The sequence below is a fragment of the Poecilia reticulata genome, unplaced genomic scaffold, assembly GCF_000633615.1.
Source record: "Poecilia reticulata strain Guanapo unplaced genomic scaffold, Guppy_female_1.0+MT scaffold_131, whole genome shotgun sequence".
In the NCBI taxonomy this organism is placed as follows: Eukaryota; Metazoa; Chordata; class Actinopteri; order Cyprinodontiformes; family Poeciliidae; genus Poecilia; species Poecilia reticulata.
In genome coordinates, this window is record NW_007615014.1 from 1308876 (window position 1) to 1336182 (window position 27307).

Below are 27307 nucleotides of genomic sequence, written 5' to 3' on the forward strand. Positions count from 1 at the left end.
TTTGATTAGTATTATCCTCTCTTGGTTTATTGCTATGTCCACTTTAGTTTCCTTCCTGTTGCTAGATTTATTTTATCGTTTATTGATCATCAGTAATTTTCACTCATCACCTGCTGCGCCTCCTAATCGTCATGTGTTTCACATTATGTGTTGATTTTTTCACTGTTCAGCGTCAGATTCTCTGTTTTTATGCCATAATTCACATCTAGTTCGTCGCTCCGTTTTATGTCCCGCTTCTCCTGTTTCAGAGTTTTGCGTAAACCCCTAAGGTGCAGGGCGGTCGTGAAGCATATCGATGGGGAAAAGGCAGACTGACATAAACCTTTCAAAACAACTGAAACTATTTCTGCATTCTGATTATTGAAATTTAAAAGTGCTGTGTTGTTCTATYACCCTCGTTTCATACCGGACCACTTACAGCACCGGTGTTAACACTATAAAATGAACGTTCTCTATCGTGGTATCACCCATGGAGGGATTTCTTGATTTAAATTCATTTTTCAGAGGGATACAAAGTCAGGGTATCGTGATTTTAATATGTTTATAAGAGCGATTTTCTGTTGTTCTTCTATGTAAGCGGGCAGCTTTCAAACGGAAATAAAACACTTTTTAATAGGTTGCTGCTTTGACATGATCACAGAACTGGCAAAACATATAAAAATACCAGACAAAGTGAATCACAGCACCGTCATCAGCCGGTGTAACGCTGAACTGATGGGGAGAAGCTAGTAGCAGGAGCGGAGCTGCCCCAAAAACTAACAAACACTGAATAGAAGAAGAAGAGCTGCCATCTATACCGTTGCAGCCAAGCATGATTTAATGTTACGAAATACAGTTTTAACAAGTTGCTCAAAGTCTAAACTGGCATTGTTGTGCATTTAAGGTGTAAAGTTTACCTTCGACCAAACGCCCCCCAAAGGAATCCCAGCACCATCCTTTTGTAAAAATGTCTGCCAGCGCCCCCTGCCGTCCTCTGAACGCCCCCTGGGGGGCGGTACAGCCCACGTTGAGAACCGCTAGTCTATCAGATAAAAATCCTGGTAGAGAAATGCAATCATCCAGTAACGACGCTGGCTGGTCGTCAGGAATTTTAACTCGTCAAGAAATAACATACAGGGTATTTGTGAAATGTCATGTCAATTTACATTTACGAAATGTTAATCTCTTTTCTGTTCCTCATATAGGTTTTATTTTACGCTATGAACACCAGCATACGTCCTCACTCTGCTCCCTGTGATAACTGCATCGCCAGCACCAAGACGTGTTTCTTAGCGTTTCCCTTATCTCCAGGCGGCATTACTAGAAAAGTGTGCATTTCTTTTCTGCTGTGTAACACCATGAGTGACACTGTTTAGGAGAATAATCCCGAGTTGACAGCAGCTGTCTGGGCTGCTGTGCTTCTGTCACAGTCTCTCTGCGCTGCCAGTTCCTCAAAAGATGTCCTTCAGCTTCCATGTGAGCATCGCGCCTCACTGTTTAATGTCAAATCCTAAACCCACAAATTCCAAAGAATTGGGGAAAAAACAAAATAAAAGCAAAACAAACAAAAAAAAACACACACACACACAAGTAAGCTTTGCAATTACTTAATGTAATTGATTTTATTCATGAAACGTTTTTAAAAGATGTCTTCTGTCTCGATTAAATAGTTTATGCTGTCTGTCGAATTCCTGACGCTACGCAGCGTAGAGAACAATGTGACATTTCTCTGCTGTTATGGTGTAAAACTGACATTGTGTGTTAGCTTCACATAATTGTATGTTATGATGTTTCATAAAAGCATCTAGTCATGCCTGTTTCTGCAAACTGCCACCAACCAAACCATCCGTCCTCAGCAGGACATGCTGTGATGCAACGGGTGGGGTAAACTTTAAAGGCGCATTCTGCCCTTTTTAGCTTCACTGACACATATGATGTGATATGAAATCCTCGAAATAAAGAAAGAAGAAAAAAAAAAACAGCTCAGTATCAGTTTCCTTCATTAGTGCTGAACATTTCTTTTCTGTCAATTTAGCGCATTCAGTTGATTTAACCAGCTCACAGAAAATGTCCTCCACCCCCCCAAAAAAACGGATCCAGTTCATTTCCAGTTACATAAAAAGCAATTCAGTCTGACACGATCCAATTACGAATCAGTTCAAAACAGTCGGGTTCCCTTTTAAATTCAGCTGCTTGCAGCCTAATTAGATTGCTGTGATGCAACACAATCAGCGGCAGGAACAGAAAACTTATTTCTGGATGTTAGTTGTTTGCAGCGATGTCAGCAACATGTTATTTAGAAACACATTACTTGAAATGTTTTTACTGTAAACCTCTTTCTTTCCAGTAATGAGCAATTTAACCCGTAACTATTAACAAACCATCAGTCAGATCAAAATCACTCATCCAAACCACTCTGCAATTTTACTTAGTAAATAGAAACACTGTGATTACAACTTAGTGATCTCTGCCGGGTTGTTGTAAATATTTTCTATTTAAATGGTCTAACTTGTGCTTCAAATAATTTTGTTTGCTTATTTTTTGCATTTAAAGCTCATGACTACATATGTGCATTATTTATTTGATAAAGAACAGATACAAGAAACATTGATCAAGACGTTCAGATGCGTTCTTCTGTATTCATAGCCGTGGCTAATTCACAACTCCGGTCTTTACAAATTACCGTTAAGAGTTATATATTCGACGAAAAGTTAAGATCAACAGTAAATACAATACAATTATTAAAAAGCGATGTAAAATAATCTATTCAAAATGAGTGAATTGAAAGAATAATAATGAGTACAGTTCTGATTTATCTCCAGCAAATTCCTAAGCCACAAAGTGAACATTTTAATGTCAGTTATGGTCTTAAAGTCAGACGGCAGTGACAGCCAAAGCTTACAGCTCCTAACAGAGAAGGCTGCTTGTCCAAAGGTCGTCCTGTAAAATGGTGTTTTACAGTCGTGATCTGTGGCAGTTCTGCTGACTCTGTTGGCGTTCGCTCTCTCTACAAGTGCATGAAAGAGCTCGGCTGCTAACGACGGATGCATTTACGGAATTGTTTAAGGATCCTGTGAAATGCGCCAACCGATAATGCACACGCTGAATTTAAATTAGATTTCACGCGAATTCAGTTTGCAAAGACTTGTCTGTGTTGCACAGCTTTGGTGAGGTGCAACAGAGAATCGCTGTTGTTCTGACTGATGCTCTAAGGGTCAGACAGAGAGGTCAAGGTCCTACCCAGGAGGCGCCGTGGAGCCGTGCAACGAGCCGGCATGCTGATGTACAAATCAAAGACGTGTTTTTATTCATTTAATGTTGAACGATTTAGTCCTACACAAGTCTGTGTTTTTCATTCAGCCATAGTTTTCCTATGTACTGCATCTCTAGTCCATTGTTTAAAATGCCATAGAAATATTCATCTGAATATCAGTTAGTGGTTTTCGTCTCTTTGCCCTCTCAAACTTTCCCGCATGGAAATTTGTAGACTAACATGTGAGAAACACATGACGACATTACTAAAAACAAACTATGGGGAATGAAAACATTACTAAAAATATAAATCAAATGACAAATACAGGTAATATGAAAAAGATCATTCTGGAGTTCACCGATGTGCAAACTGGACACGTACTTTGTTTAAAAAGCATGTATAAAGCTAAACGGCTTTAAAACTTGCACTTTTTAGAAAAAAATAAATAAATTGCACCTTTGGTACTTTTCCCTTCAGATTTGTAGAATTAAGAAAACGCTGACTAAAAAGTTAGTCATTGAATGCTTAAGCTTCACACAGCCTCTGTAGAGATTTATGCTTGCTGTTGGTTTTGTGCTGTGTTTCTGCCTCAAAAAAAAAAAAAAAAAAATCATTGTAATCAATGCTAATTCTTAACCCTTTCTGGGGAAATGACAGACAAACGATGAAATCATACGCGTAGAGGAAAAGTGGGAGAGTATCAAAAATGTTTGACTGAAGTCATTCAGTTTAAAAGACACTATGCATGTATGTATGTAAACTCTTGAATTCAAGGAAAGTTACAAAGTTTTTTTTTTGGCATTTAGCAATAGAAATAATATTGGTAATTCTAAGCTAAAACTATAAAAGTTTGGTTGGATTTAACTTTAGACAGTAAGGGGTGGAGGGTTGAGTTTGTGTCCTTTTATTTGGTGTATGAAAATATCTGATTTCTCCTCAAGCTCTCTTTATATATTTCTAACAGAATCGCTCATCCTACCTGGTAAAAAAACCCCTGCAGACTGTTGGATTTTCCAGATGGGTGGGGTATTGGGGGGTAGTAATGTATTCAGGAGAGCTTAGAGAAACTGAGTGATTATTTAGTAAATTTATGCTCAAGTACTGAGGCTGTTATTTTACTCAAAAATCATATAAAGCATAGTGCTCATTTATTATGTCTGCCAGCTCTAATCTAGATCATGCCGTTAGTCTACAGTATTTTACCCTTTATTCTGTTTTTATATATTTTATGCGATACCTTTTATTGTCTACTAAAGGGACAATAAAATTAACTTCTATCGTATTTCATTCTATTATGTCCTCAGAAATAGATTCCCAACATCAGCATCTGAGGTGAGATCCTCTGTGGGTTGTTTTAGGGCGAGTTCCCCCTTCGTTTCCTCCTCACCGAAAGAAATCAGGTGAAGTGGTTCCTCCAACTGGGATGCATCTTGAACGCCCCTTCTGGAGGGCTTACAGGGAATCTTCTGCTGTACATATCTGATTTTAATATTTTGCTTTGATTCTGGAGGTAAAAATTTCAAACTTGTGTGTATTTTGGGAAAACCCTTACCACTTTGGGGCTGAGGTTGAGCTCATGTGTCTATTTGATTTAATAGTTTAGCAACAGAAAAGGGTTGCCGAATTAAAAATGTCAATTTGTCGATATTTTTGCTCAGTTTTGTTTTTTGATTTAAATGTGATTAATTGGGATTGGTTAACTACAATTAACTAAATTCAGCATATGAAGAGTCCCACCACTAGTTATTTCATCTAAATTGTATTTTGTGCAGGGAGCATGGAAGACAAGGACTGTCTTCATGGTCCGTCTTCAAAGGACCATGAAGACGTCCATTTGTCTTCATGTTGTCTTCTAACGGCTGTCTATCCAGGGTGTACCCCACCTGTCGACCAATGACATACAGAGATGGGCACCAGCCCTCCACAACCATGGCCAGTAAGGACAGGCAGGTTTAGATGATGGATGGATGGATGACATTTGGAGCTGCAGTCACGTACAACTCTAGAAATGACTCCATAGTGAAATCTGAGAGAGTGTTTGCCCACTGGACATCTGCTGGACTGACCCTTGATAGGCTGGAGGGATCTGAACCGCGCTGTCCCTAAACAAACAGTTTTCCTCAAACTATAAACCTTTTAATCCTTCTGCTGACCTGCTGCTGGAATCAGAGGACGCTGCTGAATAATTTATGAAGTCCCCTTGTGCTCAGATGGAGACTAAGCATTGAACTGCATAAAATAATGGTGACTTAAGTTGGCTTGGTACATATATTAAGTAAAGGGCCAATGAGGCTGCACATTTATGGTCTGCCGCTCTCCACACAAGTCTCATTTATGTCAACACATCTACTGCAGGATTTATCGGCGCAAATTATTGTGGCTCGAGAGCCTCTCTGCAGCTAGTGGTGGAAGGAGGGGGGAGCAGGGATATTATTTACTATCTTGTGGAATATGATGGCCGCTCAGTTTACCTAGCCTTAAAGTAGACCCCATCGTTTTTATTTGGTTTCGTTTCCTCGGCAGCAGGAGGCTGTTTCCTAATGTCACACGTCAGTTTGAAAGTGGAACGTCAACGCTTGCTTCTGTGTCAAACAGCTGCTGTGCTACAGTTGTTGTTTGTTACTCGCAAACTGTGAGTGTGAAATTGTTTTAATTGGTAGTTCATACAAAAAAAAACCCCAACAACCGTCAAACGACAAAGCGGCTACAGGGCAAAATCTGAGAGCTTCGCAGAGTGCAGCTGGACTCTGGGAGAAGGTCGCTTCCTTTAGCGTTGATCTAACAGCTGTGAGTGCTCTCCTCAGAGGGAGCAGTCCATTACTGCTGGTAGCAAACGAGAAAAAGCAAACCATGAGGAGCAGCTCGGGAAAATGCCTCTCTGAGGGAAAAGCCATTTAAGATTCCGTGTGACAACGAGAATTTGCTTAGCCGCCTTAACATTTCTCTACGTAGTCTGTCTGTTCATGCAACTCAGAGAAATGTCAAATAAGATAATCCATTACGCTTTCCCCCCACAAACACAGAAACAAAACACACCTACAGGCAACACATCGAGCTGTCTGTATTCGGATGCCAGGAGAACTCGTTTCAAGTGAAATTCCTTTTGCCACGACTGCAACCCGCTACCTACAGCTGGAAATTAGGGAAGTTAATGAAGCACGGCTCTCTTTGAATAAAACCCATCAAGTTTAGGGTTTAAAGAGGAAACGAAGTGATTTTTTTAATGATGGATCGGAAACGTTACGGTGATCCACCTGGCTTTGTGGGAAAGATTCTACTGGCTGGAGATAATGGGGAGGGAGTCGGAAACAGCTGGGCTGTAAGCATCCCTGTCATTTCCAGGCTGAACATCTAATCCTATAGAGAAGCAGCACATGACTCACGCTGCTCAATGCTCAGTGGGAAGCGCAGTACTGACACAATTAGAGCACGGCACACACGAGTATGCATGAAGATGAGAACACACACACACACACACACACACACACACACACACACACACACACACACACACACACACACACACACACACACACACACACACACNCACACACACACACACACACGCACACACACACACGCACACACACACACACACGCGCAGCTTCTTGGCATTTCCTTTGGCTGTGATGTGCCAAGAAAACACCAAAACAGCTGTGGCCACCAGCCAAGTCTTAATTTGATTGGAGCCAGTTTGTCAGGCCACAGGTTGTGCTGCTCCAACTACCTAAATTACTCAAGCTGAAATAAAACAGGTCAGTAGATTTAAATCTGGCTGCAGTCATCATACATAATAATTTGGCTGGAAATGCAAAAAAGGTGTAAAGAGGTAGATGTTTTAAAGTAAGCGGCATTTAGCGTGTAAACAGATATTCCTATGAAGTAAACTCTAGAGATGTGTGGTGGAGATTCTCTTCACTATATGTGAACTGAACACACGTTTCGTATAAAATCCTAATGGAGAGAGTAACTAAAACGCAAAGAAAATAAATACAGAGTAATATATGTTTGGACAAAGATAAACAAACTGCCGTTTGTCCCCTTTCTTTTCCATCTCTATGTTCATTATATTCGAATAATGAATATAGAAATTTATAATAAATGGAAAGGTATTTATGAAGGAACTTATCTTCGCAGTATAATGTAACTTCCCATATTTGTCTGCTTTGACATTTGCACACGTACCGTGACAAACCCTCGTGAAACTCAGAGAGCTCCGAACGTGACACCTTGCAGACTTCTACTTGTGTGCGGACGCACCGTTTGTCAGACAGAGTTTAATTTATGTCTTCAGCAGCGGAAGAAATAAATGACGTGAACCCAAAGGGAAAGCGGGAGTACTCCTGTGATCAGAGCATTAGTTTCCAACAGGTTGCCGACAGACAAGGAATTAGAATGAATGGAGCTGAGGAGTCTAAATTTAAACCGAGCACCAAAAGCTCTGCAGGTGTTGTTCTTTTTTTTTACTTCATAGAGGTAAAAAGCCCAGGGAGGAAAAATCCTCATTCCACATTATGCTTGGCTTATGACAGACCACCAGAGAAGAAATGTCAGCTTCTCGAAAGAATTAACAGCACTGCCGAGAGCAGATGAGGGATGAGTTTAGATTTTAGAAATAATGGGTAAAGTTATGTTTTCTGATGGGTAATAATTCATCAGATCATGACGTTTAGATTTATTTGTGGTGTTCCTTGTTTACGTTGAAGCCAGCTGCTCTGGATGTGGTGAACAAAATTCTATGCAAAGCATTATGGGTAGTAGGGATGAGGCAGACCCTGATACAATGGGACGCAGGAGTCCATATTTTTAAAGGATATTATTACTCTACCATTTTAGGTGCAATGCATGCAAAGTCTAGATCCCAGTGATACATAATGGAGGAACTTTGACTGCCCTTGATGTCAACACTTGATATATAGTTTTTGTACTTTAGGCTAAACAGAGCGGTGGGAACATTGTGATGCAGAATAGTGAAAGAAATGTTGATTAATCCTTAATCAAAGGGTCCCAGGGAAAAAAAACCTGAATATTATCTGTGTATTTATGAGTTTAATATGCTTATATAAATTATGTGTGTGTGTGTGTGTGTGTCTGTGTGTACTTGTATGCACTACATATAGCAGACCGCTTTCACAGCTTTTATCAATGCAGGTCATTTGTGGAAAGTGAGGACATTTTCTTGGCCCTCACTTCGTTCAGGTCTTCTGCTCTCTCCTGGCTAAGCTTAGAAGTACGGTGTTAACTAAGTTTTGGTTAAGGTTAAGGAATAAACTAGTGAAGTGTTAAGGAAACATCTGGGTTAGGCATAAATGTGGTTACTAAAAAGAAACTGAATACAAGCTCCTCTGACTGATAGAAGTACAAGGTTGTGTGTGTTTGTGTGCGCATTATAGAGGGTGAGACATTCAGAGACCTTTTTTTTTTTTCTTTTTCACGGAGCAGCCATCACGTTGTTAATCCTGCTGTTTTCGCCAACATGACCTTTCAAATGTTCATCTTCAGGCTGTACAATCCCAGAAAACTTTCTGTCCTCCGCTTAAATCTTGCCAGTATTTTTAGCGCACTATAGCTGACTGTACTTGAAGGAAACTGCTTCTCAGGGGTGAAAATGCACTCCGGATTTCTGTACCGAACTGACAGTAAAGTCTGCTGTCCGCATTGTATTTCAAAGCGATCAGAACTGCAAGGCAGAGAACAACTTGATTGTTAAAATAAAGACACAGATTTCAAGGGTTTTAAGAATTTCGCAACCCTTCCTGTGATTGTTTATTTTTTTTACGTTCTTCATATTCTAATTTGTCCGGTGTTTAATGGGCACAACGGAGGCAAAAAGACGATTCTTTTTACTCAACATCTGTATCCGCGCTCCCGAGGTAGAACAGTGCCGTTGACAAAATGAAAGCTGGACGTGTAGGAATTAATTCAGCGCGGTGCGCCACAGCGAATGGGGGAAGAAAGCAAAAAAAAAAAAAAAACAATGGAGAAAAATTGTTGAAGAATTAGTCAAAATCACTTGCTCTCTTTTTTTCCTCGATCTCTGTGTCGGCTACTCTTCGCGTAGACCCGTTGCCGTAGCAACTGATTGACGACAGCTCCATCACTGTGTCAGGACTCGCCACCAAAGATACGCAAACATTTCACAGAACATTCAGAGAACAGAACATTGAGTCTGTTCCAGGGTTATGTTTTCCAGCTTGATGCTTATTTTGCGATAGTTAGCAAGCGGTCGTCTGAACAAAGCGCTGGTTGCTTAGTTCCTCACGTGTACATGTAAGATTTGGCGTTTTGTGTTGACAAATAAAACCAGTGCTAGACATTGTCGATGAGTAGGGGGCGTCACATTGCAACATGTCTAATCTCCTGGGTGAAGCGCTTCGTCAGACAGGTTTGAGTTTTGCCCTAGTCTTCACCATGCAGATGAGGGATCCTCAGACAAGAGGGTCACCAGCCCAGTGCAACATCTTCATGGTGTGATGACGCCCCGGCACCTGAAGCTTTTCTGTTCCATTGAAGAAAGAAGGATCCCCAGATCTCTGACTGATGAAACGAGGCGTCTCCAGTGGGATCTCCTCGTCATGCGTCTTACTTGAAATCAGTTCCCCTCACAAGATAAAACTTTCTTCCGCATTCGCTAAGTTAATGTTTCCAAACTGAGCTGGACCGGCCTCGCTGGTCCAGCTCATGTTCTGCCACGCTCTTCTGCAAGACAGAACGACGTTTTGCCTTCGCCATCTTGAGATCATGGCAGTGTGAATGCCTGACTGAAAATAACATTAAAAAAAAAAGTAGTTTATGTGCAGATTTTGACTTGCTAAGGCTAATAAGCATAACCCGTCCATCACCTGGTGAACAGCTTGGCGACAATTGTTTTTTTTAAAGAATTTTTCTCCTCTTTTTTTTGTGTCTCTTGCTGGTGTTTCTTGTTTTTGCACGTTTAATAACTACTTACAATCTGGTTATGATTCAACCTCAATGATTATGAATGTCTTTAAATTATTCTCCCATCTTAAAACTTTTTCAAGTTTCCTAATTTGTATTAGTTTTTTTCCCCCCTCTTCCACACTGAAACACACATCGCGGCCAAAAGTATTCAGTTGCCTGAAAATGAAGAAATTCAGGTCTTAACAATGAAGATCGTGGGTTACAAGACACTTTATGGAATAAAACTTTGCTGACGAGCATTGGGGCAGAAACGGGTCTTAGTAAAACAGTAAAACAAAAGAAGAAGTCCTCTCTACCTCTGGCTGACTGATGCCTCCATGTGACGCTGGCCTCAGGTCGTCCCACCGCCTGGCACATCAGATTGACGCTGCTGCCCTCGTTCACCGTGACGTCCTTCGATATATTCGTTATCTTGGCAGGTACTGACAAGAGAAGGGAAAAGGAGTGATTGATGTTTTCAATGTAATTAAAGACACGTGAACAGAGAGCCCACAGTCCCACATGATCAGAGGCACAACATGGATAAAAATAACACCAAGGTTGGGGACTCAATTAGCATGAAATTAGCTGACAAATCTGACAATCCTTTGGCATGCCGTGATGTTCTACATGATTGATTTTCTTCATAGCGTACTGTAGCTTTGCTGCGCTGCTCATTAGACGAGCATGAAATGATTCGGAGCTGGATGGGATTTTATTTATTTTTTTCTTGTATGTGTCTCTGACAAGGCCATGTGTGTTTATGCTTTGAGATGAAAGATTTAAATCAAAGGTTTTTCCATTTGCTCTCACTTTCCTTTTGGGTGTGTGCTTTCCGACGGGTCGTTTATATAAACGGAAAAGCTTTTTTTTCTTTTCTTTTTACTTATTTATCAATTTCTATTTTCATTAAACACGGCACGTTTAACTGTAATATGTACTAAAACTCGGCTCTCATTCCCTTTTTTGTTTAATTCAGCGCTTCCACTAATCTGGACCGGAGTTAACCTTCCAAAACTAATCAATACAATAATTATGCGGCTCTCTTTATGTCGACCTTATGTTAAATTTTAGCATTTATTTTGTAAACACAAATCAATATGTCACATAATTTTTAAAGAAGCATAGGTACCTGGGGAAATATATTAATATCAAGACTGAAAGGAAAACAGGGAAAAATGATTTTTTTCCCTCATTTCTTTTGTAAGCACAGGGGAAGTCATTGCAGAACATCTAATCTTAAAGGTCAGGCATTGTTGGCTCTATTTGCAGGCTCCCACTCGCCACATAAGAAGTCAATAAGGGAGGTTTTACAAGCTAAGAATTGACCTTGGTGTATTTCCTCTTTGTTTGGTTTGTTTACTATGAAATAGACAAGAGAACCATCTTTGCGGCTCTGCGTGAGCCCAAACAGCCCTCCTCTTGGAGCATTTTCCAATTGTCAGTAAATCGGTATCTTTATAATCCAATAGAGGGCCCTGAAATGATTTGAGTCCCCTTCTCTATGAGAAGTCTTCCCTTGTTCAACAGACAGAAAGGCCTCAACTTATTCTCCAGACAAAGAATGAAAAAAAAAAGGAAGAAATAACAAATTCTGATTAATTCAAAATTTGTATATCGCTAAGGTAAACAAATCTAGATGGTATTAAATAATTCTGGTGCATCTGAGAGGTCTGTGTCATTTCATCTAAGCCTAGCTCTCATTTGCATTTCCTAACATGACATTTCCTTTAGGTTTAGCTCAGCAACTAGCTAAAAAGAGACAGAAGGAAAACACAGAATTATTTATTCTCAACAGCAACAAGGAAAGCATGACCAGCTACGTCCCCATTTAAAACTCTCAGCTCCTCACCTGGCAAAAAGCGAGGAAGAAGCTTTGCATTAATACGTCTAATTGTAAGATACTAAAGATTAATTAGGGATGAAATGCAGCGCGGGATGTCAATGAGTCTCTGAGTGGGGAAAAAAAAAGCAAACTGTGGCGGTTTAAAACTGCAGCACCTCCAGCAGAGAATGAATGAACGAGCATCTGTGTCCTTCTGCTTTGAGACGCCGGTGGCCTGGCGATAAAACTCACAGCTCCCCTGCTACTCGGGCTGCTGTGACTGAGACAAGAGGGCCTGTAGAAATGTGACTCTGCATGTTTGTGCTGCCAGTGCGCTAAAGCCAACAAAGTTTGTGTAGCTGCATTCCTCTGTCATGCTTTTCTTTCTCAGATCGTCCTGCTGCTAAATGTGCACGGCATTCGTTGTGAGTTTTTGTCAGCTCGTCTGCTTCGTTAAGGTGCAGTCGGTTTGCAGCCGGGTTCGTAGCGATTGCAGATTCCAACACACCCATAAGTCTCAATCGCTCCTGCAGTGTTTAACCCAGGTCTTATCTCCAGACGCCGCTGAGTTTCCAGTTATATCCGTTGCACTCTTGCAGCCTCGCCTTCAGAGCTGAACCAAATAAAGTCATCTTGTGCTTTTACTGACGTACCTCACTCTTAACGGTGCTGCAGAGGATTGCCTGACGGTAGAGCAGAGCTGCCTTTATCTATTTTGACTCTGTGCAACTATTTGCAAAAGATAAACGCCATATTTTGTTTTGTGCACCTTTTAGTGCGGTAGCTTCCATCGAAGTGCACATATAAATAAGACAGCAATACAAAAGAATGGCCTGGGTGCAGTCGACTCTGCTGAGTCCTCTGGGCCAGAGAGCAAACCCTCCACAGCACAACTGACCAACTGTGCCTTCTTGCCAACAGCAGCAAACTTCTGCAGCTCTTTTTTTTTTGTTGTTTCGTTTGTTTTTCCTGAACTGCGTAGTTTTCCCGTGGAGGTTTCAGCTCTTATGAGAAAAAAAATGAATCTTGAACTAAGCAGGACGAACAAAAGGTTGTGGATGACTCGATAAAAAATGTAAGACTGATCAGTGAAGTCAGCATGTTTTGAGAACATGCAATGTTACATGTGCAGAATGTAAGGCAGGCCGCTGTGGAGTAACGCACAATGTCTACAATGTTAACAGTGAGGTGATTTTTTTTTTTATTAAATTTTTTTTTACTTTATTCTTCTGTCATTTTCCAGAAAACTCAAACAAGCAAAAAGCAAAATTTGTGGACTTCTTTACATCTTAACATCCCAAAAGGAAAATATAAATAAAAATTCAACTTCTCAACAGCCTGGACTGTTAGCATGCAGGCTAAACCTAACAATGTAATCTTAATAAGCTATAGAAAAGAAAATAATCTTCTTTACAAACTCTCTACACTGCTAAATCCCTTCAAAATATAATTTTCCACCAGCAGTAGCACCAAAGACAGCACAGATAGAATAAATATATACAACTGTAAAAGAAAACGAAAGCCTCTATTTTCTATTTGGTTCTACCCGCTGGTGCGATCATTGCTAGGAAATAAACCTTTAAAAGCATTCATTTTGGGGTAGCCAGTGCCTCCAAACACCTCAGCTAGATGGTGAGTCGAAACAAAGGGAAACATGAAATGACAGCGAGTATGCATAAAAATATGGACAATAAGGATGTACTTTTAACTTAAAGAAAACTCTAATTTATCACTGACAAACAGACAAACCTGCCATTAAAGTTGCTGCGTGTCTCCATGGTTTCAAACAACCATCAGGCCTCGAAAAATGATATGTGACCAATTCAAGTCAAATTTTGGACAAGAATCCTTTTAGATATTATCATTGCCATGCTCTGAAAAAAATGGAAAATGAGGAAGATTGATGACACTGTTACATTCTTGAACGTGTGCCTAATTTTTAAAGACTGGCACATTTTCAGAGTTTTTTAAAGACCAATCTTGTAGTGATGGTAGCCCATGCTGGTTCTTGTTTCTTTGTACTCTGTTTAAAGATAATTTTAGAATGTATGCCACGTTTCTTGCTGTGCTTTACTGTTTTCTGAACAGTTCTACGTTGGTAAGTGTCCATTTCATACTGGCTATGGATGTTGTAGTGTTCAGTATCTGCTTGCGCTTATCCCAATCCACGTAAACAACAAAGAAAGGAATTCTATAGCAGTGGCACATACTGTAGGTGCACTATTTATGGTGTCTGAACGTTTTTAAGTTTATTCCGAGGAATTCTTATTAGAAAAAGGAAAATAAATCGATGTCAGCCTGTCACAGGCAGTAATTGTGTATGCCACAGAGTCAGAGGCAAAGGGACTCGATACTGGAGTGTTATTTATCTAAGGCAGCACATGTTCCCTCCCAAGTGAAAGCAAAGCAAACACGGCGGTGGCTGAAAGAGGATCCTTTCAAAGTGGTTCATAACATTATTTCCCTGAAAGCACTACTACTACTGCTTCTGCCTACAAAAACAACAATCTCATTTTTGACAATGTTTTTTTTTCTGCCTTTAAAATAATATGTAATTGGTAACACTTTATTTGAAGGGGAGTGAATAAGACTGTCATGACACTGTCATAAACATGACATAACACCTGTCATGAACATGAATAAGCCTTCATGAATATTTATGATTGTTGTCATAAAGCGTCATTTGATAAATTATGACACTTTTAATACAAAGTTGACATTATTCAAAATGTCTTTGTTATGACAACTTGACATTAACCAAGAAACCATTACTGATTAAACTTTAGCTTTAATAACATAAAGTTACCTGATTTTTAAAGTGCAATCAGTAATACTTTATAACAAATTTATATCAGTAATGTCTTATTCACCCCCCTTCAAATAAAGTGTTACCAAGTCATTTATAAAAGACAATGTCTTGTCCTTAGTTGATAAAGGGACGTTTAGTGCAGCATCGGAGAACAAACTTTTGAATTCAATTCTACTTCTGTTTCAGTGACAAGAAAAAGTGTTTTATGGGGGAAATGTTCTTAACCCTCAGTCACCTTGAACCAGGTGGGTCGGTCACAATCGGGGTTTATGGTCAAAGAGATTCTGTTAATGTGATTTATTGAGAAGGACTCCACATCTCCAAAGGGACGTGGTTCACCAGAGGAAATCATGTAATGCGGAGGAGAATTTCTTTTTGCTTGGGGTTAAATTCCCGTTTGGAATTCTTTTACCACTTAATAAATCTATCATCATTTAAAGAATGCAGCTTGTATTCACTCAACTTCTCCCATTTTTTTTTTACAACAACAAAAAAAAGTTTGACAATTCTGAGTTTGAAACGAACATTAAAAGGAAACATCAAAATGTAAGAACATGAAGAAAAAAAAACGAAAATGCAAAAGCATTCAGAGGATTATATTAGACTGAGGCTGGACCTTTGGCCTCCCAGGATATTAAAGCCTCTGCTCTCGTTCTAACATGAATTAAATCCTGAATTGATGCTTACTTCTTTGTCATATCAAATTATCACCTCCCTGAAGCGGCAACAGAATCGATGTCAGTGAGTTTTTCATCCTGCTGTTTTATTCTTCAGTCTCCTGTCAGTCTCCTGTTCACCACTCTTGTCCTACGGTTGTGAATCCAAAGACAGAATTTTAAGAGAATGAAAGAAACTCAACATCCTCGTCCTGTAGATTTAAAATACCTGAGCAGTGGGAGGAGCGACTGGTGCCTCGTGGAAATTAACTTGTTTCGTTTGGTCACTAGTTGGAAAATTTCTCGAGCATCTATGTGGTTCACATGTCCTTCTGTGCTGCATTTTTCACTGACGTGTTCATTCCAAAGCAAAACCTGCAGCACTGAGGTGATGTTGAATGTTAAGCTCCACTATTGTCTTCTATTAAGAGAGCAAAGGTATGAATAGTTTAGCTTCGCCCTTCGGAGCAAAGCTAAACTTGGGAACATGGCCTAGGGGTTTCCATCCGTACAAAACAGTGTGTGTGTGTGTGTGCATGTGTGTGTGAAGGAAAGAGAGTAAACATTAAGGTGAGAGAGAAAGAGAAATCCTCAAAGCCTGCTTTTCATAAACTGCTCTGAATGCAAACATTTCAAACGCGTTGCCTTTCAACCAGCAGCGTATCAGACCACAGCGAGGAGCTTTCACCAACATGTAAAAACGAAAGACGGTTAAATTATCTTATTTAGCTGACATAATTTTCATCCCAGACACTAGAAATCTGTATCTCTTAGTGTGAGGTGATGAAGCTCACTCAGGACGTTCGGGAAACCAGCAAAAACAAAACAACAACAATGAATTGGGAAGCAGTCGGTTCTGGTTCTGGTTGGCGCACATGGGCTCTATCAGAGCAGCACTGGGAAAACCACTCATCGACGTTCAGACGTCTTAGAAAGTGGAACTGCAAAGGATCTTGGGTATCTCAATTTCAATCGCACGAACATAAAACACGTGAGTTTATGGTCTTTTGTCCGGGTCTGTGTCCCGAGGGTAAAAGTGAAGGCTGCTTGCAGAGATCAGTCTTGCGCAACATTTATAACGTTAGCAATGAGTTCAAACAAATGCTGGGAAATACGGTTTGATCAGTTTGTTGAGGAAAATGGGGTTTTCGTCTAACCTTCCTTCCTTGTTTGCGGAAAATGGCGGCCAAACAAACAGTTGGCACAATATCTTCCTTCCGTTTCTCACCCACGTATAACAGGCCCAGATCAGGACTGTGCATATTTGCACTAATTAAACCCGGTCTTCTTCTGCTGCTACAAAAAAAAAAAAAGAATATATAGATAGTTATAATAAAACTCATTTGTAGAATTCAGAAATAAAAGCCTTTAATGTCGTCATGATTCTAACATGAGATGAAATTGTTAAAGATCCATAAAACTCCTTGAAGTGAAATACTCTCGACAGCAGTTTCTTGCATGAAAGGCAATTTTGATACAATGAATTGGTACCTTTTTTTTTTTTGTAGATATCCATCTACAAAAGACAAATATTTCCGCTTGTTAAATTGACAGAACAAATTGTGAATCTCCATGAATCTGTTATCAGATGCAAGACGGTACGTCATCTGCTCATTGTGAACATTAATTAAATTACTGCGTATTTAATTTGACTATTTTTAAATTTGTATCCGATGGTTGAAAATGCAAAGCTGTAGGAAAGTATAAAAGATCCGTTGCTTTCCATCAATACCACCACAGTAAGATGTTGCCATTTTGGATTTTCGAAAAAGTTTCCTCAAGTTTGGAGCAGAGAAAAAGATACGACAGCATCGTTGTTCTCAGCAAGACGCTGATTTCATCAGAAAATGTGACACTACTCGTCTGATCAAAGTCAATTATCTGTGACAGTTAGCAAAGATAAACACTCACCGAACGCTCAATTAGAAACACCTGAACTCCTGTTTAATCATGCAGTTTCAGCAAATTAGTCAGTAGGGTGACAGTAGTTTAATGCATAAACTCCTGGAGATCACTATCAGGTGTGATTAAAATGGAGGAAAAATTTGATGTCAATTACTGTGATTGGGACCGGTGGCAGAAGACTCCAATTGTTGCCGTCTGAAAATTTAAGTTGGGATCATCATTCAAAACAGGTTTTGTAGATCAAAGAAACCAAAATGTGGCTGCAGGGGAGTTTTCCACCAAAAAAAATTAAAAATCTCTAGAATAATTTCACACATTTACACAAAAAAATTGGATAGCATCTGCTAGCAAAATTGCTAACTTTCTATGAATAAAGGATTAAAGTTTCTGATGCTGGAAAGTTAGCAACTTCTAAGAAAAAAAATACAATCTGAAAAAAGTCTTCTTGATTTTAGTATAGACTCTTGCAACAAATAATGCTAAAGGCTTTCCACAATTCACCCGTTTTGTGAAGCCTGCGATTCTGAAAATTGGTTCTTTTGTTGGACGTTTTCTTCCAACATCACTAAACCAAAATGCATCTTTCACCAGGTTTGTTGGAACAATTTCAAGCTGAATCAGTTGAATTTTTATTTTTTTCCCCCACTTGATATTATTTCTTACAGTAAAATGATGGTTTCCAGTTGTTTTAATAACAGCCTGATAACTGATCTAAGATGATCAGTTGCTTGTCTAATCTCATTGCTGATATCTTTCCATCCTGACATTGTGTTACGTCCTTCTACCTTAAAATTGGTCAAAAAAACTGATGCATTGAAAGTTCCTTTAAGTCAAACGTGTGTAACATTTAAGTTCATTCAACGCAAAAAAGTAAGTTGTCATCTCTAAACCAAAAAGAATTAAGTAAGATTAATGCAAATAGGTCCATAATATGAACTACGGCCCAAACACACTTTTTCGAGTGAAGAGCGGCATCACACACTCGTCAAGCCGAGCCCGATTTCAGAAGAACTTTGTTGCATGTCCACATAGTATCAGGTTTGCTCCTGGGGACAGCCTCGGGATCACTAATGATTTGTTTACTTGTGTTACATCGCATAAAAGGTCAAACACACGATCCTTCATGTAACTCAAGCTTCTGAATGTAAAAATAACCACTATTCAAAGTGAAATAGTAGCTTTTCCTCCTGAAATGCAGAGACTGACTTGAATGGTGAAATAAATCAATAGGCTACGACGTGCATTAAGATATTTCTACATTCAATTTAGCTGTCCATAGTCTTTCAGACACATATGTATTTTATTTCCACATTGAACCAATAATCCAAACATAAGAAAAAAACACAACATTTTCAATATTTTAATGTCCAAGGTTAAACAGCTTGATTGTGACTGAATGGCTGCAAATCTGAACAACCACACTTCTGTGTAAACATTATGATCATGATGTAGCATAAACACATAGGATGTTTTCTGCTGCCTTCTCAGACATCTAATTAAGGTAATTCCCTAGAATCTACCACATCTTCCTATAAAGATGGGTGTCTTTCAGTTTTCAGCCTTGCTGCAGAAACACAATCAGTATTGTAAGTTTTGGGTAAATAGTCTTTTTTCCCCCTGTATGGAGATTTACACACATCCCTGCATGTCCAGTCTAAAAGAAAGCATTCGATTTAGCGCTCCCTCAACTACGGCCAGGAGATTTGGATCAGGACCAAAAATAACGACATCCTTGAGACAAACATCTAAAGGGATGCCTATACGAAGCAGCTGACGGCCTGGGGGCAGGTCAGAGTAGAGATGCTGCTCCTCCTCATCGAAAGATGACAGCTGAAGTAGTTCAGACATCTGTGCCTTCTGAACACATTCCATTAGAGGTTTTCTGGCCATCTCCCACTGGTAGGTCACTTTCTGACAGAACGGACCTCACTGCAGGCGCTATGCAGCACTGAAGCAGCTTGTGACTGGTCGGAGTTGTGGAATGCCTCTAATGAGAGGAGTCTGGGTTTTGTTCTTAAATCTGCGCCACCTGACACTGGATAGGTAGACAACAACGGAGGCAAGGTTCAAGGTCTATAATTTTGTTGTCAGCTCTAATTTGTAGAAATAAGACAAAGTAAAACGGCACCTAAAGGATATGGCTCTGGTAACACGGTTAATGTTACGTATTTAAAGCACAGAGGCCCTCAGGGAGCGGGTGTATGTTTTAGCAAGAGCATAAAGTCACTGTAGACTCCTGTAGGAACAATTAGCATCAGTTCAGGGGCCAAAGAACAACCTATTAACAGAGGATCGGTGAGACGTGATGCTAGAAAAGACACACTCGGCAACAAACAGGAAGTTGTTTGGTGTACTTCAAGTTTGAGAGATTTTTAAACAAATAAACAAACAAAAAAATAGAGCAAATACCGTATCGTTTGTCAGCTGTAAAACTAAAATAACTAAAAGTGTGGCATCTAGCAAGATGTGGTTTGCTGCAACGCAAAATCTTTAGGCTTCAAGTGAAACACAGACTCAGTTAAAACAACAAGAGATGACATAGGACTGAGTTATAACTCATAGGCCGTGGGTGACATATACTGCTTCTGCAGAATAAAGACCAAGTTAACAAGTCAGCTGCAAACAGGGAACCAATCAAATTGAATAGATGTATAATTGATCATACAGTTTAACCATCTTCTGGATTATTCACCTTTCAAAGAATACCACCTTTACTACCAGATCTCAACTGAGTCTTTCAGGTCAGCAGTACATACGTCTGTTCTCAATTGTCATTGGCAGGTTTTCTCCCGTTGTCTGTATTTTAGTTGGATTTATGTTGCCGATATGCCTGATTCATTATTGCCGTGTAGATACTTCAGAAAATTTGAAGCTAAACAGGAAAACTATCATTTTAAAATTCATAAAATTCAGTAACTGGGATATAATCCACACTGGAAAATGACTTTCCTGTCCACCAGCACAGAATTTACATATTCAGAGAGACAGCGATTATATGGTTCGGCCAAAGTCACACAGAGGGAAACGCAACCCGCACAGAACTAAAGTAGTTTTATTTGGGATTACAAGAAAAAAATGTCTTGATGCTGTTTCACTTCCTTTGTTTTTTTTTTTTTTTTTGCACTTAGTCACTATGGTATATATTACAAAGAGCTGGAAGATATTATTCTTTCTACTGGTGTGTTTTCTTCTGTGGAGTTGTAATGGAAGCAGACTTCCCACACAGCTGGGGGATATTAGTTGACAAGGTCATTGGGCTGATTAATGTCGTCTTTACAGTCTCTCCTCGACACACTCAGCACAAACCTCCACTTTAGAGATTCCAGAGAGCTGAGAAGCGACGGGATCGAAAGGTCCCACTAATATCCCCAAAGGATTTACTGATCCGTCGTTGCCAAAAAGATATCAGTATACCATTTACTGCTTTATTGGTAACACCGGGGCACAGCATAATCTCTGCCATTTTCTCACAAAACAACAGCGGTACTTCCCCCGGTTTACCGAGCGAGTTCAGCTGCGTATGAGCATTCTTGTTTCATCGTGATGAAGAGCAGTGCGTGTAAAATGACTCCACATGAGCATAAAAGAGCGCCAGCATGGGTCCTTGCTTCTCTGTTCTTTCACCGGATCGCTGTCCCTCCACCGTCATAAACAGAGCAAATATGGCATTGATATCGCAAACAGCAAGCCTGCATGAGCACTACCATTATGTTTACGAACGTGACTTGGAGTGTCTTTGTACGAACTGAGACACGCAAGTTAACAAAAAAAAATGGGAGTGAGGAGCAAAGAGGACCGAATACGAAATGCTGTCAAAAAATTAGGTTGCCAATTCTTTTTAATTGAATTTTGACACAATCTTATTTTTCTACTCATGAAAAGGTCATTTAATTACAAGAAAGTTCAAGAAAGACCTCATTTTACTTCTTAAATTTATGATACATTCATGAAAATGTGTGTTCTATCTAAGACTGAGGGAAATCAGACGAGAGACATTACCTCCTAATATCTAGTCCTATTCCAATAGAGATGGTCCTTGCAGACGTGTGCCACCTTTGACATCATCAGTCTGAGGAAATTTTAACCCACTCCTCACATTTGAAGGGTTTCCCAGATTTTAAGGGGTCAAGTGTGGCAAGCCTTTAGTAACAATCTGAGTGAAAATGTTTTAATTACATGTACAGCTTTACCCTTTAAGGACAGACAGACTTCAGACAAGCAAGCTGAGACGATATGTACCGTCCATGCAGTGAAATTGATTAAACAGAATAAAACCCTTTTCACTCAGAAAGTTTTGTTTTCTCAAAGTGAAAAACGCTAAACCTGCTTTTATGCATTTCTCAGATAGGATCTAAAAGAAGCCATGTACTTTTTCCCAGATCAGACTCAGGTCTTCCATGGTCAATTGATTGTTCTTGTACTGTAATTTGTTGCAGGCAGCAGTAGAATAGCAAATATGAGACAAATGCTGATGCAAGACTACAGTAAGATGCGCAGTGCAGCTTTTGCAACTTATATTCTACACCCTGATTCCTGTGATGTTCCATAGAACAGGTAGTGTAAGTCTGTGCTAACACATGTACATCTTGAAAAAATAATAATAATGCCGTATTCAAACTCTATAATTTAGAATTTGTCAGACTTTTCTTGCTTTCTTTTACATTTAAACTGAATGAGGAAGATGAATTGCAGCAGACTAAAATTATGGTCAAACATTTTGGCATTTAATCAATGTTGTATTTTGAGGCATTAACATTTTTTGCTCAGGTCATAATGACATATAAGACCAAATACCACAATGTACATTCCCAAGGAGTTTCATGAGCAAATACATAAAATTTCTCATGAGAGTCAATATTTAAACTATTGACCCTTCTTTGTAACTTCAGAAAGGTACTTTCGATCACTTTGTGGATGTAAACATCCAGGTTTTATTCCTACCTATTGCAGTCAGACCCTTTACTCTATCAGAACGCCCTACATCTGGACCACACAGAAGTCGTGATCACAATCCCTTTTTCCTTCTTCAAACATTGACTTTTCAAATAATTGCAGAATGCTATTTACTTAAGGTTCCATGTGAATGCTCCCTCGCCCATTTGCTGCGTGCCGATCTAATTGTGCAGTATTGAATATCCTGAAGTTTTCCTTGCTTCAGCTGAACTTCTCATCATGGCTTTCTTGATGATCCGGTAAATTGGTCTTGGCTATTTTTTTGCTCACGTGTAAGGCCATTCAGATGTATACCAGTGACAGACGGAGCCTTTTATTTCTTTTAATATATCGATTTAAAACAGTCATGTTTAGCAGCGCAAGATTTCAGGGGATTAAGTTGTATTTCAGAAGACATTTTTCTTCATTGATTTGTTTTAAAGATTAAAGGGGTTCATTGTATGAATGGTACATAAGCAATCCAAACATTTTGATGGAGATTTAACCTTTGGTTAGTGCCTCCATTTTGGCTCTGATCTATTATTAGTCAATGAATGTATACTGTGTACCTCAAGTTTTAAAGAGGTAGCAATACAAAGTTCTGTTTAAAGTTCATGGATGACGTTTCAATGAGACCAGAATTACACTTTAAAATTGTGTTGTGTCAACAGTGAACATTACCCTGAAGACACGATGTTGAGGGTGAAACATGGCCGTGGCAGCAGGTCCTTTGTTTCAGAAGACATGAACCTGATCAAATATGATGGAAAGACGAATGAAACTAAATTCTCAACAATCCTAGAATGAAACTGTTGAACGGGCGCGAACCACCTGAAACTGGTGAAGGACAATGACCGTAATCACATAACCAGAACTACAAAGGACATGCTTTCTGCCTAGCTCTATGGCTCATCACAGCCGATCAAGAACCCGAGTGGAACCTACTGATGACAGTTACTGTGCACATCCATTCAATGCTGAGAACATAACACGTTGGCTTAAATTGAAAAAAAGTTAATCCTGCTTTTATCCAATGTTGCGTTGTATCGCAGAAAGCAATCTCGTTTCCTGCTGATCAGAATCAGGACTTCCATGAACACTTGATCATTAATCTACTGTAATGTGTCGCTGGGAGCAGTGAGAGGAATGGCAAGTGAGTTGCATGTGTCGCCATTCTAACTTGAATGTTGTACCCAGAATACAAAATTATTTAAAGGAAACTGTAGTTCTGAACAGCACTTAGATTTGTGTTTTAAGGAATAGGGTGCGCTTCCGAAGAGTTATCATTTATTCAAGGTTGTGTGATGTCATAAATAAAAGTAAGCAAGCAAGCAAGTTAATCTGAAAGCTCCAAATTGATGTCGTTTTTTTGATTAGATCTAATGACCGATGTTGTCTTGATACATAAGTAAGAACGATAAAATTTTGCTTTTTATATTTTGTCGTTTAAAAAACTGCTTTTTTAAGTTCTGATAGAAAACACGTCATTTTCAGTGACGTCGTTGGGGAACACATTTACTTATTGATTTGGTCTCATTAATACCAGCGTCTTGATCTTGGTCCTTTGTGGTTGGTTCACTGGCTTCTGTGAACTTTCTTAGTCAGAATGAATGAATATTAACTATCCTGAATTATTAGGTAGTAGAGTTGTAACTGTAGCTACATTTGTCTCCAACAACCACGGATGGCTCTCCATTTTCCCAGTTTATGAATACGTTTGATCTAGTGACTCCACCTAACCTTTCAAATTCATTTGACAAAATGAAACAATCTACTTATCCTAGAGACATTTTGCTCGTGGCATTGAATAGAACTGTTTTTTCTGCATTTGGCCATGGTATTTTAGAAATCTGCAATACTTGTTTTAATAGTAGTTCTGAGCAGCACTTAGATTTGTGTTTTATGGAATAGGATGCGCTTCCAAGTTTGTTCAAGCATACTGATGTAATTTGGGTCTATCACAGCTTAAAGACTACAGGCCTATCTTTAATATTCCTTTTATTTCACACATTAAAAAATATTGGCAGAACAGCTCAGTTATTTTGTTGGAAAAATAAAAATACATGAGCCGCTTAGACAGCTTCACTCAATGTTTTGACTATTGGATTTTGTTTGACTCTTGGACATCTACTGTACTGTTTTTTCTGGATCTTACACTTTTCTGTTGACACCTCAGATCGACACTGTTACAACCGGCTCAAGGTCATGACCAAAACAGGAGACCATGCAGTGGTTAAAGTGCAGAAAATAAACATTTCTTAACAAAAACTACATTGTGAAAGTCAGTGTCAGTGGCGTAATGCAAATGCTTGGATGTGTTGTATGAGTGCATATGGAAGTGTTGAAGTGCAAAAACAAAGACAAGCTCAAATGTGAGTGCGGACCCAACAGCAGAGCACCTCAAGCGCCAAGAGGCAGAGTGGAAGGCGACCCCAAACCTCAAAACAAAAATCATCTGCTGCCTCTGACTGTGCGCCTTTTATGCACCGATTTTGAAGAATCTCTGAAGACATATTAAGTCCCGTTCTAATAAACCTAACTTGTTCAAATAATTAGAATAATAGTAGTATAATAAGGTCAACTGCTATGATAAGCTTCCTTTTCTGTAGTTTGGGAAGTCATATGTTCAAAGAAAGTAAGTTGTGGACAACCAGCAAGCACATTGTTGAACTCGGGTGAGTCGGACACAGACATTAAGTTTATTTTAGTTCATCTCCTGAGGATAAACAAAAAGCCCTTGTGAGGTCCTGACAACTCTTCTCAGCACAAAGGACGTACATAAATAATCAACTAATCAAGGATTATTTTGTGGTGTACTCTTTTACAAGCAGAAGGTTGGTTCAGGATGGGCATGTGGCGTGAAAACTGAAAATGTTGAAGGATTTTCAGGGATCAGTGGAGACAGGCTCTTGGTGGGGACTCCCAGATGAGTGAATGGTTACAGATAATGTGATAAGGGAGACATGCAGGAGGGTATTTGTTCTGTCATCTGGGAGTAAATGATGCGGCGGCTGGTGAAGGAAGAGGTGACAAAGGCCAAACAAAGGGTGTATGATGACCTGCATACCAGGCTGGACAGGAAGGAGGGAGAGAATGATTAGTACAGGTTGGCAAGGCAGAGAGATGGAGATGGAAAGGGTGTTCAGCCGATAAGGGTGATTAAGGACAGGGAGGGAAATGTACTGACAAGTCCCAAGTTAATGACGGAAAGATGGAAAGCACTTTGAAGAACTGATGAATGAGGGAAATGAGAGAGAATGCAGAGTAGAATAGGTGGCTGTTGAGGACCAGGATGTAGCCGAGATTAATACGGATGAAGCGAGGGAAAGCCACTTGGTCCAGACAATAAGCCTGTGGGAATGTTTTAGGTGAGGTGGCGGCAGAGGTTTTTACTGGGTTGTTCAACGAGGTCTTGAAGAGTGAAAAGACGCCTGAGAAGCGTTTTGGTGCCAAATTTTAAGAACAAGAAGAACTGCGTCAACCGCAGACAAAGCAAAACTAATGAGTCATACCATGACGCTGTGGAAAAAAAGAGCAGTACAAGATAGGCTTATTAAGTCAGAAGTGAGCCTTATGGTTTCATGCCAAGAAAGAATAGTCAGATGCAAATTTTGTTTATGTGATGCTGGTGGAGAAGTACAGAGATGGCCAGAGGGAACTGGATTGTTCCTTTGTAGATTTACAGAAAGTGTAGGAAAACTGTGGTACAGCAGGAGGAGGTCTGGAGAGGTAGTGGCCCATGGTATGTACAAGAACCGTGAGACAGCAGTGAGGTGTGCAGTAGGAGCGGGACTGCAAAAAGGTTCTATTCTTGGTCCGTTCTATGACAAATAGACGGCTTATAGAGAAGGTGATTATTTGTAGAGCAGTGGTCCTCAATAGGCAGCATGGGGTTTGAATCCAGCCCTCAAATCACACATTTTTGGTTCCAACACTGTGTGTGTGTGTGTTTTTTTTAACAGTATCCACATTTCCATATTGACACATTGTGGAATTAAAAACACTGTGTTTCCCCAATAATGATAAGGCCTCTAGATGTCAGCCACGTAAAACAGCAACAGGGGACTTTCAGCTCCCATGTAACGTCAGCCTGTCACAGTGTCACTCAGATATTACGGCTCCAGCACCACAGTTTTACTTTCACTAGCAAACTGCAACTAGCAAGATGTTGCTAGTTGCAGTTTGCAACTAGCCTCTTGAGTTTGTAATTTTCTGTTTAAAAGAACCAGGAAAAAGCATTTGCCTTTTTTCTTCTTTTTGTATCAGGTGAATTATGCATGTGTTGTGTGTACTGTAATACTCGAGTCTAGTAGTTAATATTGTGATGGCAGTAAGTACAGTAATCAAAACATGGATTTTCTGTGAGCATCTAATGTCTAACTAGCTAATGTAACAACAGTGGTATTGTAAAATGCTATAGTATTAGTGCTTTCACACAGAGCACTTTAGCGGAAATATTTGTTTACACTGTAATTTAAGAACTATGAGGGAACACCTCCAGGATGTTGGCATTCACACACTCTCACATGCGCCAATGAATAGTCAAAATGCACGTTTTCTTTGTACGTATTTAGCACTTGGTTCTGTTTTAATTTGTGTTATCTCCAGATCTGTTTATGAGACTGGAGTGGTGCAGACTGTACGAGCCTTTTCACGGTTAGCGAACATGGATAGATAGAAAAATGACATTTTGTGAATGCATAATATTTTGCGAGAGACTTGGCTAATATTTGATTTGATTAAAGCCAGGGTCTAACGCTTCGGGGTTATTCGTTTCAACATATTTAGATAACGTTGTTAATTAATGTTGGCCGGTGGTAATTAAGGTTATAATTTAATGAGAGAAAAAAATTCTTAAGTTAATAAGATCATTTTATTGTCTTATTGAGTTCCATGGAACACGTTTTACTCGAGTTGTTTTCTCTGCGGATTACAGAATCATAAACAGGGGATTCTTTATCTGCTTAGGATGGCAGACGGCTCAGTTCTGATGTTGCACATTCTCATTTTGATTCTCCATCAGATAT

The 27307-nt window shown here is 39.5% G+C and overlaps 1 protein-coding gene across 1 annotated transcript in view; it reads right to left on the reverse strand.

The window, feature by feature from the left end:
- opcml (opioid binding protein/cell adhesion molecule-like) overlaps positions 1 to 27307 on the reverse strand; it is a 151720-nt gene that overhangs the window by 38365 nt on the left and 86048 nt on the right. The window contains exon 3 of the mRNA XM_008401855.2: positions 10471 to 10596. Coding sequence (XP_008400077.1) covers positions 10471 to 10596 — 126 coding nt within the window. The remainder of the gene's footprint in view (positions 1 to 10470; positions 10597 to 27307) is intronic.